Raw genomic sequence first — 12,608 nt, 5'->3', positions numbered from 1 at the left:
AGCGCAGTTTCAGTTACTGACATAAAAATCAGTATTTTTTTTTTTTTTTTGGGGGGGGGGGGCTGTGTCTTATCCCACGGATAGTTTCAAAATGACCTCGCTCATACTGGATTCTTCAGAGTCTACATCCCATCCTCCAAGCTAATGCGAGGGAGGAAGTTAATACAAAAATCAGTGTGCGAGCCGTGATATATAATTTTTTTTATGAAAATCAAAGCACTTGTAAAGTTTTCAGTAAAAAAGGTTGACTGCTAATCTACCGTGCTAAGGGGAAACGCCGTATGAAAATTCAGACGTTCCCACATTTCCTTCAATGGAACCTTAATTTATTGGGAAAATCGTGCATGTTTTCTTAACTTTTTTCAGACAATTTTGTTCGCAACTTCGTCTAAAATGTCTGAAAATTTCAAGGAAAAATACGCATTCGCGTTCTCTAAAATACATGTTTTATGCAGGGCAATTTGGCAACTCTCGAATGTTCATATGGCGTTCTTCCTTAACACGGCAGTAATGCTTTAATTCCCTGACTTCGCGAATTCAAACTATCGCGAGCAGGTAAGGAGTGCTTGCGGGCACCCGATATAGCGCCTTCTACATCCTGGAGATACTTCAAACACTACACAATTTTACATTTACGCTCTGACGTGCTAATTGCCTACACTGCACCTGCTGGAGTGTGCACCGTATTGTGTGGTGTATGCCTAGCACTATAAGGAAATTCACCCTGATTCACTATCAATATAGAACATTTCCTTGAGTCACTCAGATTTCCAAGAGAGTCGCCCTGAGTACTCTTCATAGTTTCCTTGCTCACGGATGAGCGACATGGATTCGTTAGGGCATGAGTAAGCGTCTGAGTGCATTTCTCCTAAGTCAACCTTCCCGGTCCCAAAAATATCTCTGGAAAATGAAGAAGCTTGGATCTAGAGTCCAGACTCTTAAAAAAATTGACAAGAAAAAATACTCTTGATTCAATCGGAGTTTTGCTTGAATCAAAAGGAAATCCGCTTAAATCAAGAGGCTTGGCTCTTCGATTCAAGGAAAAACCCGATTGAATGAAGAGTATATTTTCTTGTGAATGTTCTTAAGAGTCTGGACTCTAGATCCAAGCGACTTTTTTTCCAGTGGTGTCAACTCTGCTTCAGTATCAATGTACTGCCGTGCCAAGGAAAACCGCCGTATGAACATTCGAGAGTTGTAAAATTGCCTCCAATAAAATGTTTATTTTTAGGAGAGTCATAATCATATTTTCTCTTGAGATTTTCAGATGATATGGATGGATGTGGTTGCGAAAAGAATTTTCTAATAGAGGCAAAAAAAATGTTAACAGATCTTCCTAAAAATATATATTTTATCCAATGAAGTTTGGCAACGTCTGGAGGCTCATACGGCGTTCTTCTTCAGCAATAGAACATTTCAAAATTAACTCAGAGCCAAAATTATTATTGACAGTGTGTTTTATGGTGTACACCGTGCTTTGAGATGCACACTGCCGTGCTAAGGAAAAACGACGCATGAGCCTTCAGGCGTTGCCAGATTTCTCTCGGTAAAAACCGAATTTACTGTAATTTTTTTAATATTTCCCTTCAAACTTTTCAGACGACTTTCTTTGTAATTTGATCTAAAAAACCTGATAATTTTAAGGATAAATATTTATAACCTTTCTAAATAAAATACATGATTAATTTGGAGGAAATTTGGCAACTGTCGAATATTCATACGGCAATTTTCCTTAGCTTGGCAGTACAATTGGACCGCGTTAAAGAGAAAGGAAGCGAGCCAAATCAGCTATGGCCAATTTTAATTGGCTAATTCAATTGTTTACATGAAAACAGATGTGCGGATTTTCATGCTTTCAGTGAATTTTCTCCATAGTACGGAGCAAATTCCTAAACAGTTTCAAAGGGATCCGCACAAACGTTTTCTCGTAAAAAATTAAATTGCCCAGTTAAAATTGGACGTATTTCTACCAAACAGACCTATGTGCAAGTGAGAAATATGGGGTGTGCTCGTTAGTTCTCTTTGCGTAAGAGTGAATGATAATAATAAAGCGCCAGTGACGTCAGCGACAACGAACGAGCGCCGCCACGACGGGGAGATCGCTAGAGTGAGCCCTTAACTCATGAGCCCTGTGCACAAGGCTCTCTTGCCATGCCCGCGGCTCATGAGTTCCGCATTCAGTTGCCACATAGGTCTGTTTGATAGAATGTAATATCCCGCTTTTCCAATTCTACAAAAGGAATCACGTCCACTTTTACATTGCTTCTTAGGCAGCTTCGACGAGCACACCCCATATTTCTCACCTCCACATTTAGGTCTGTTTCGTAGAAATACGTCCAATGGAGAATTTGCACGCAATTTTTTTATTGCTTCATCTGAAAGTGCCTAATGAGCTGAGTTCGCAATATTTTTCATAATTTTTTTCTGACATGGGAAATTGGAGAAAAATTGATTTAAAAGTGAGAAAATGCGCCGCCTTGTGACGTCATCTGGCGGCATTTCCCATTTAAACGCATGTATTTTAGCAGAATCGGTTATTTTGTCATATCTCCTCTAATAATCGCTCAATTTATGAATCAAGGGTATCTTCGTGTTCAGTTCACTCAGAGGATTCCACTTAAACAGGAAATTCATCAAATTTCAGACCCTTGCAAATTCTCCATTGGCAATAGCTGATGTGGCTTGGTTCCTTTCTGTTAAACGCGGTTTAGTTGTGTCTACCCGTCATCCACGGATCAAGGGATCGAGTACTACAGTACACTCTGTACGCCTTAGGTTTTATTTCATCCAAGATTTGTTCATGACATTTTTCCCATCCCGATTTCTAATAATTCATTATATGTTGTTTTTCCTTTGTTGTTGACATCAGTAACGCGTCTTTGCCGGTGTCGATGCGATGCCTGGAGGAGGACAACGGGGTGGACCCACGAGTCTCGCGCTTCGTCATGCCGATCGGAGCCACAATCAACATGGACGGCACCGCCCTCTACGAAGCCGTCGCCGCCATCTTCATCGCCCAAGTCCGTCAGGTCCCTCTCAGTTTCGGTGACGTCCTCGCCGTCAGGTATTTAACTTGACTATTATATACTTCGTATTTAGCTTGGCTATTATAAACTTGGTATTTAACCTGGCTATTATACAAATATTTAACATGGCTATGAAAGATGGTATTTGAAAAAAGTAAATGATGGCTTTATCTGTATCTTTTAAACGGGAAACCACTCAACTGCAATTCTTTCAAACTGACATGATTTTCCTTCTCCATGCCAAGAAAATTCCGCAAAAACTTCAAGATATAATGTCAATTTGTTCTCCTTTAAAAAAATAACATAGAGGCGGAGATTTTCAGACACCGCAAACGAGTTATGTGATTGCCGACTTACACCGTCGCATTATATTATTCTCCTTTGATAAATTGATACATGTTTTTTTCCCATCAATTTAAATGAGAATAATCAATGCAGAGTGTGCAGACATTTCAAAATCATGAGTTAAAAAACGCCGGCTATGCGAGTATAAATACCTATTAAAGCCTAACAGAGCGGAGCGGCGTACTGCCAGCGCGAGAGGCTCACTGGCGCCTACAAACTTAAGTGGATAACCAAAAAGTGCGTTACGTAATTTATAAACGCTTTTCAGGTGCCTCAAAGCGCTAAATTGGCTGAGTAGAATCAATAATATTTTGCCAGTAATTTTTTTTTTTTTTATACGTTTTTCCTCATGTTATTCTCTAGAGACTAAGACTCAAGACTAAGTTTGTTTCTTTTTTTTTGTTTTAGTGTGACGGCAACTTTCGCCAGTATTGGTGCGGCAGGTATCCCTCAAGCTGGTCTTGTCACAATGGTCATGGTATTGGACACGGTGGGCTTACCAGCGGAGGACATCACGCTCATCATCGCTGTTGATTGGCTTCTGTAAGTTTTCGCACGGCACTGTAAGCACGGCAGCGGGTTGATTGTTGAAATTGATAGACAAAGCTATAGACAAAGAAGGCGAAAGGGGTATGTAGGGATCCTATTGGTGGAAGCTGATGGTTGCAATGGACAAAGGAGACAGGTAATAGACTAGTTAACGGCAGTCCATGAAGAACCCGATAGTTATTCCATCATTTCCTCCCTTAGTCTACGAGAACCACACATTTCAGTCCATAGGATCGTTTCATACCCCCCATGTCTTCTTTGTCTAAAGCTTTGTCTATCGATTTCAACAATCAGCCCACAGTAGTGCTTTAATTCCCTGACCCTGCGAATTCAAACTATCGCGAGCAGGTAAGGCGTGCTTGCGGGGACCCGATAAAGCGCCTTCCACATCCCGGAGATACTTCAAACACTACACCATTTTGCATATACGTTCTGACGTGCTAATTGCCTACATTGCGCCTGCCGGAGTGTGCACCGTATTTTGTAGTGTACGCCGAGCACTGTAAGGAAATTCACTCTGATTCACTATCAATATAGAACATTCCCTTGAGTCACTCAGATTTCTAAGAGAGTCGCCCTGAGTACTCTTCAGGGTCATTCCATTGTAACGGGTGTGACAACAATTTAACTTTAAACAAAAATTTGAACTCTTTCTTGGGGTTTAATTAAAAAATTATCTGCAGTAGCAGAAAGAACTTTTTTTATAGATCATTTTAGTTTATCAGAAATATTTTTTACTTTGTTCCATTCCTCAGGAAAAAATTAAAAGGCTGCGTAACGGGCGTGACCGATTTTGGAAGTGAGTTTTTCCTCAGTGAGTGTAAAGTGGAAACTCAGCGGATTTTATGAATTTAAAAATCTGATTAAATCATATGATGAAGCCAAGGGTTTTTGCTTCATCTGCAGATGATCCGTTTTCGATTATCTTTTTTTCTTTCCTTGAAAAATGGGAGAGTTTGCGTAACGGGTGTGACGTAACGGGTGTGACAGATTGTCTCTCTGAGGTCCATCATTTCTGAGAGAGTTTAAAAGTTAAAAAACATACTTTTCTTCTCATACTCTTATTGCAGGCAATCCTAAGCAGTAAATCAATCAGCAATTTGACGAATTTTAATGTAGAACATGCCAAAACTACATTTTTCTACAAGGTGGCGGCCCAGACCTACCGTTTGCGTTACGGGTGTGACGTAACGGGTGTGACAGATTGTCTCTCTGAGGTCCATCATTTCTGAGAGAAATTAAAAGTTAAAAAACTTACTTTTCTTTTCATACTCTTATTGTAGGCAATCCTAAGCAGTAAATCACTCAGCAATTTGACGCATTTTAATGTAGAACATGCCAAAACTACATTTTTCTACAGGGTGGCCCAGACCTACCGTCCCAGGGCTTTTCTTCGGGTAGCCCAGGATTCCCCTTTCGTCCCCGCGGTCCTGGACCTCGCATGATCCAAATTAACCAAAAAAAAATCCTGGTACGATAGGTCTAGGCCTATAGTAAAGTGAAAATATTTCAATCCAATCGGAGAGAGTTCAACGAGTTCTATTTGAAGTCCTTTTGAGATAGGTGTATTCACTTTAAATACTGAAATATGGCAAAAAAGTTGGCTATCTCTCTCTTATTAGATGTATACATACCTCTAATTGTGCATATGAGTGTATTTCTTGTGATAACCATAGAAAAAATGGTGAGAAGTGAGGCAACAACTGCATAATTGAAGCCTCTTCTCATTGGTCACACCCGTAACGTGTCACACCCGTTACGCAGTTTTGCCTATCAATTGTTGAAATAAAAATTTGGAAAAAATACTTGAAAGCTGTACTTGACTTGAAGACGTACGGAAAAAATTAGCATCTCAAAATAACATTAATTAAAATAGTTACATTAAAAAACCCATGTTTTGCGTAACGGATGTGACAGTCAGTACACTAAGTTTTAAAAGTTACATATAATACACAGTAATTACTTTTAAAAATTGAAACTTTGCAGGAGCACATTGAATCAGTTTCTTGACAACTGCAAACATAAACTGAAACTTGGTTTTGGCGGGAACACCAGAAAATATTGCTACCAAACTGTCTCTCTTTTTACAGTAGGATGAAGCTAACCAATGGGGTTACAAAACACGTGAAAATTGCGAGAAAAAAAACAAAACAGATGTAAACCCCATATATTTCCAAAAACTAGGAGTATTAAGGAGTCCAAAAATAAATATTGTTGGGTCATTTGGAGGGGGGAAAAAAAATACCCCCCGGACTACCTAGGCGTGGAATGACCCTTCAGCGACATAGAAATGTCCTTGCTCACGGATGAGCGACATGGATTCGTAAAGGCATGAGTAAGCGTCTGAGTGCATTTCTCCCAAGCAAACCTTCCCGGTCCCAAAAATATCAATGGAAAATAAAGAAGCTTGGATCTAGAGTCCAGACTCTTAAAAACATAGACAAGGAAAAATAGTCTTGATTCAATCGGATGTTTGCTTAAATCAAGAACCAAGCCTCTTAATTTGAGCGGATTTCTTTTTGATTTAAGCTTAAATCTGATCGAATCAAGAGTATTTTTTCTTGTCAATGTTTTGAAGAGTCGGGACTCTAGATCCAATGTGTTTTTTTTCCTGTGTAGCATTTTTTGTTGTGAAATATACGTTGAAACGTTGCTGCAGCAGTCACTTGTTTCAGGAATCTAATTGTTATAGCAGCAATTTAATTGTTAAATGAGCAATTTAATTTTTTCCGTGGAAGGCCAACCAGGGGAACTTTGGCCGAATGGTGGATTTTGAATAATTTTCATTTGACGTGGGTTTTGGCGTTTTCAGGGATCGATTCCGAACGGTGGCCAACGTGTTGGGTGACGCTTTGGGCGCTGGAATCGTGGAGCACTTGAGCAAGGACGAACTCGAGAGGATGGACCAAATCGCCGCCGCGGCCGCTGACCGACCCAACGGCGACAAAGTCCGCTCTGACGACGAGTGGAACACCACCTCCATGTGAAACAACCCTCGGGGAGGCCCAGTCATGCTTTGATTCCCACTCGTGCTGCCCTCTATTGTGTAAGTCGAAAATCCCTCCACAAGGAATTCCTCAAGAAAAGCACTCCAAGTAGCACAGTGCAACGAAAATATTGGAATTAAATTTCAATCTGATTTCAAGAAAATTGTAATGGTCCACCAGGCAAGGTACGAATTTCAGCATTCTGATAAATGTTTCTTAACCAAAATTTCATGTAAAATGCGACGAGCACGGCAAAAATTACCGAAATTAACTCCTTACGAAGATAGTTTAATGATTCTTGATGCGTGAATTCAAACCACCCGCCCATGAAAACTCAATGCTCTACGTGATTCACATCGCGCGCTAAATGAACATTGCTCGATTGAGAAGCTTGCTGAAACCGTTGTAGTGCGCGATTTGACTCAAGTAGAGCTTTGAGTTTCTTGTAAGCGGGCAGTGCAAATTCCTCGTAACCAATGTGAAATAAAAACGTTAACATCTTCGTTAGGAGTTGGTCTCAGTAATTTTCGTTGCACGAATCGTGTTCTACGTGAAATTCTGGTAAGGAAACATGTATCAGATTGCTTAAATTCGTACCTTGCCTAGTGGTCCATTTTTTTACTATTGAGCTGCTACATTTTTACATCATTTACTTGATTCATGCCGTTTTTAAAGAATCAACAAAATGAGCTCCATGTGTCAACAAAATAGGCAATATGCAATGCAATGAATAATTGCAACTTACTCCAATTTCATTGCAATATTTTTCAATAAATGGGGCCCCTTCAAATAGGAGCTAGGCAACATACACAACACTCTGTGGAATTGCAATATTTTTACTATGTAATTGCTACTTTTGCAATCTGTGCTACTTGGGTCGTGGCCGGAACTAGGGGTTATAGGACTTCTGGTCCAATTTTTTATGTCCATTAATTTTTTCGAGAAATTAGGAAGAAGGAAGGATGCTTACATTAATTGGTAATTATTTATGGTAAAAATGACTCAAACTGCATATTAGGTGCTTTAAAATTTCGAAAATTTTCAGGGAGCAGATGCTCCTGGACCCCCTTTCCGACCCCAGCGTTACAAAAGTCTAGATTTACCTATGGTCAAAACCTCAAAACAGCTTAAAATTGCCCCTGAGACGACTGGTTTTTTCAACAATTTCCTGAGGAGGTATATAAGTTGCACAATGGCGAGGCGTGAATGATCGATTATCAATATTCCCCCATTTGAAGCTATGGTAAGGAATCGACTATGAAGGTGTTTGTTGCAAACACCCTGCTTATCGATCCTTTCCCTTCAGGTTTCAATGACAGATCAATCGATGTATCGCAAAGCATGCCTCGCCACTGTTGTCGCAAACTGGGATCCGTTCTGTGGCCAATTTGATAGACTTTGCTTTTTTGGTGAGGGGATAGTTGCAGTTTAGAAACAGCGCCAATATGGCCAATTTCTCACTTTTGAGTTGAATTTTGATCAATATAATGTGTTCATTGTGTATCGCGCGGAATTTAGATAGAAAAACTTAAACTACGATGCTTTCTTGCTAACCTTCCATTCTTTGCAAGACGCCCTCAATAAAAATGCTTCTTCCTCTGTCTCGTTAACGTTCCATGCATGATATCCTCAAGATATGTATTCAGTACCTACGTACCTTCTGTTCATGTTTGCTGAATTTTATGTGTCTTCGTCTTATTGTAGGATACATCGTACTGCTGAAGACATTCATTGTCAACTCTGGATTCAGCCATTCACTCTTTCCTGACTGAGTCAACGTAAAAAGAAGTCGGCTTGACTCCAGCGTATTTTCTTTGTACATTTTGTCTATAATTATTAATCATTTCAAAAGAATACCACGATTAAGTGTCAGAAATGAACGTATTTATGCTAAAACAAACTATGTTGCACATAAACCCCATGCATTAAGTTCCTTTTAGCATAAATATTAAATACATCAAAATGAAAATTAATTTTATCTTGAACATGTTTTACAACACAAAGTTTAATGAAAGCATTAGTACACTCTTAAATGATTTGGAATAAACTAAGTTTACTCCAAAGATGAATTCAACCACAGCGGCTGGCATCCAAGTCGATGCTCTCTAATAAGTTTTTTATTTTTATTTTTTATTTTTGGGTGCACCGCCCGTTTTTTAGCAAGAAAGATGCTCCTTGCGAGAAAAAATTTTGCCGCTCCATATGAAGGAGGATTTCAGACAAAATCGAATAAAAATGTCGTGCAAACAAGTGCATGATTTTTCGCGTTAATTAAGGTTACTTTCTTGAAGTTATTCAGAATCTTTAAGACGTTATACAAAACCTGAATTTTGTACACATATATTTTAGTCTACGTGTTCATCGTTATTGTTATGTAAATAACGTACTCGTAATATTTACCAATAATTTTAGTATAGGGGTTGAAGACGAATTCGTCACCAGCTCCGCATGAATAAAGTAGGCAACTATTTCCCAAACGTCGGCTTCTCTTTCGGGGTGTACAATCCTTGTTTTTTAGAATGTACAGAGCTGCGCTGGAATTGTCAATTTTATGTTATTTTTCTATGCGTCTAATTGACTCTCAGAATCCTAGATTCTCTAGGAGAAGAAATGATATGACCTTGTTAAAAACCTTTTTCTTTTGCCGTTTAATTTGTTGCCGATGTTTGTTTGTAGACAAAGTCTCAAAAAAATTAGTATTTTAGTGTGTTTTTCATCACAATTAAAAATGTTGAGCAAAAATGTGGAAAAAGCTTGCTATTTGGAAAGGAATTGCGCAGTAGTATTACAGTTTTTTCTCGGTTGATCTCTAGTTTATCTTTCTGGAAAGGAAACAATTTTATTTTAAGGAAAAAAAAATGATATGAACAGGTTATCTCTCTTTGTGGTCATGACAAACTTTCAAGCCAAGCATTATACTGTCATGCTGAGGAAGAACGCCGTATGAGCATTCGAGAGTTGCAAAATTTCCATCGATAAAATGTTCATTTCTGAGGAAAGTTATGAATATTTTCCCTTGAAATTTTCAGGACTTTTTGGTAGAATTGCAAGGAGAATTATCGGAAAAATTGGAAGAAAAATATTCATAAGTTTACCAGGAAATTCGTATTTTATCAAAAGAAAGTCGGCAACGCCTGAATGTTCATACGGCGCTCTTCCTTAGCGCGGCAGTGTAAGCCTTGGCTGTGCGGTTAAACTCTGTTATCTTTATTTGAAAGCCTAAATTTGAAGTCTTCCTGTTGAAATTAAGATTTTATTTCTTTAAGAACTTTTCCAGTTAGGATCCACTTTCTGTTTCAACGCAACCTTAGGTATTCTTTGCATTTGACTTCACACTTGATTTTCCCTTTGACTGCATTTCTTTTTCTAACAGGCTATCACCTTCTCATAAAAAGACATTTGGACGTATTTAATTTAGAAGGTACTATCTCCGTTGAGACCTGAGCCCTAAGACTCATTCAAATTCATGCATGGCAGGGCCCGCGCCAGATGGATAATAATTCCTTCTTTTTTGAATGCCTCCATTTTAAAACTCGTGTCGAGTCTAAACCAAGATCAAAAGTTCAAGCGTGCCAACGACAAATATTTCTAAGATTTAAGATTGTTAAGTTTTTATGTAAATGTTAACTTTATTTTTAGTGTACATAAGTTTACTCAACCATCATTTTCCTTTTTCAATTTTTATTTAATTCTTCTCAAAATTTCGCTCTATTGGTGCTGCCAGTAATGCGGAAAGAGCTTCTTCGCTTTTCGAATCAGTTGTTTTCATTGGTGGATTCAGCAAATTGGCAACTTTGTTTTTCTCCATTTAAACCTATGGAAATGTATCGATTCTTGGAGGGGCCAGGGGCTCCGATAAGAATCGATTATTTAACATAAGTTTAAATGGAGGGAATTCGGTGTTGCTAAATTTTTGGATCCACCTCTGGTTGTTTTCAAAAGGGTTACAAGCCCATTTTCATACACACCCCTGTTTGCATGCATTTTCATGCATTTCAAAGCTCGTATATAAAATGACTTGTCCCCTTTGGAAATCAACTGATTCTATTGAGTCCAACGTCTAAGTCAGCGAAGAAAACAAGGGTAAAATATTGTTTCCCCTAAGAATTGAAAAGTATGTCCTCTCTCCCCCCTTTTTTTTTTATCAAAAACAGAAAAATTGTAACTCATAAAGCTCTGTATCGAAATCATGATCTGATATGTCATTCGGTCTTGAATACGCTCTGAATAGGCCTTCTGTGTGCGTGATAGGATAGAGTTGACTTCAAGCTGAGCGCTAAACCACCTGCTTGTAAAAATTCGATGTCACAGCGTTACTGTTACAAACTTAAATGTTAAATATTGCGTTTGACATTGTAGACGTTTGTATTAAAAATGAGAAAAAAAACCAAAATTGACGAAACCCCGGTGAATTTGTGACACTAATTGGTCTCACGGATGTTACGAATGGTGCTCATTTGCTCCCATGTTAAGCTCATGTGCTAACGTATAAAACGCTGTCTGAATATTTGAATGTTTCCAAATTTTCCCTGATAAAATATTACATTTTAAGGGTAGTTATGAATGTGTCACTTTTACATTTTTGGACACTTCCAATACAACTGTCGATTAAATTCTCTGAAACATTGAATTAAAATATTCATAAGTTTCCTAAAAATGTATTAATTTATCAAAGAAAATTGCGAAACTCTATACGGCGTTCTTCCTAAGCACTAGAGTGTGGTGATTCTTGTATGAGTTTGCAACACTGTAATTTACCCATTTAAATGTATTTGAAACAATCTCTATTTACCGGGGTATACCCTGCCTGATGTAGAATCGATTATTTATTATAGCTTTAAATTGGGGAAAAGACATTGTTGTCAAATTGTGAGAGTCGCTACCGTCTGATTGTACTTTTACAACCGTTAAAATCTGCCTGAAGTGGTATGTACGCAAATCCCGGTAATGCTGACACCTTGATTTCAATAAGAGTGTGATATTATTTTAGGACAAAATCTCATCAAAATGTCTCGTGCATTTTTCAATTCCCTCGCGCTGTTTGAACATGTATTTTTTCAATGTACCCCTCATTAAGTGTACAATGTAACTAAATCTTAGTGCTAACCAATAAACTTAATTACTGTGAAGAATACATTTTTTTATAATACAATGGAAAGCAGTGTATTTCCTTTATATGTTCCTAACCTCTCTGTTGTCATGCCTACATGCGGCACGTAGGTAGAGCCATTTGAGGAGGGTCCTCGCCTATCTTAAAATTTATTCTAAACTCATAAAATATTTTATTTTTTGTCGCGGAAAGTATAACTTTAATAGTTTGCAACATGCCATTTCCGACTGCATTCCAATGAATTTTAATCTAGATTCGAAAAACATCGTCATTTTTTATGATGTAATGTTGAGCACCGTCTGAAACCTCCCTAAATTGTGCGAATTGCATAGGTAATTCCCAAGTAGCATTTCCCAACCGAAAAATCGCTATATATTGCGATTTTATCGGCGATAAAATTGCCAGGATCATCAACATCTGAGCGATTATCCTCGATCTTATCGCGATAAAGTTGCGCTTTTATCGCCCGACAATCTATCTTGATATTTTCAAAATAAAAATCGCGATAAATGGCGATTTAATCTCGATTCTATCGACGAAAATTGATCACGATTTTATCGAACCAAAAATTGCGATTTGTAGCGATTTAAT

The 12,608-nt window shown here is 38.2% G+C and overlaps 1 protein-coding gene across 2 annotated transcripts in view; it reads left to right on the top strand.

Moving 5' to 3' along the window:
- Nucleotides 1–12,065, top strand: part of Eaat1 (Excitatory amino acid transporter 1) — a 149,336-nt gene extending 137,271 nt beyond the window's left edge. For both annotated transcript variants that reach the window (XM_019051271.2, XM_019051272.2), the window contains 4 exons: nt 2,870–3,064; nt 3,780–3,914; nt 6,733–6,966; nt 8,612–12,065. In XM_019051271.2, coding sequence (XP_018906816.2) covers nt 2,870–3,064; nt 3,780–3,914; nt 6,733–6,907 — 505 coding nt within the window. In that variant the 3' untranslated portion in view covers nt 6,908–6,966; nt 8,612–12,065. The remainder of the gene's footprint in view (nt 1–2,869; nt 3,065–3,779; nt 3,915–6,732; nt 6,967–8,611) is intronic.
- The last annotated feature ends 543 nt before the right edge of the window (nt 12,066–12,608 follow it).

The sequence above is a fragment of the Bemisia tabaci genome, chromosome 9 (genome assembly GCF_918797505.1).
Source record: "Bemisia tabaci chromosome 9, PGI_BMITA_v3".
NCBI classification, from domain to species: Eukaryota; Metazoa; Arthropoda; class Insecta; order Hemiptera; family Aleyrodidae; genus Bemisia; species Bemisia tabaci.
The sequence above is the reverse complement of the archived record's forward strand: the minus strand, read 5'-3'. Positions and strand labels throughout refer to the sequence as shown.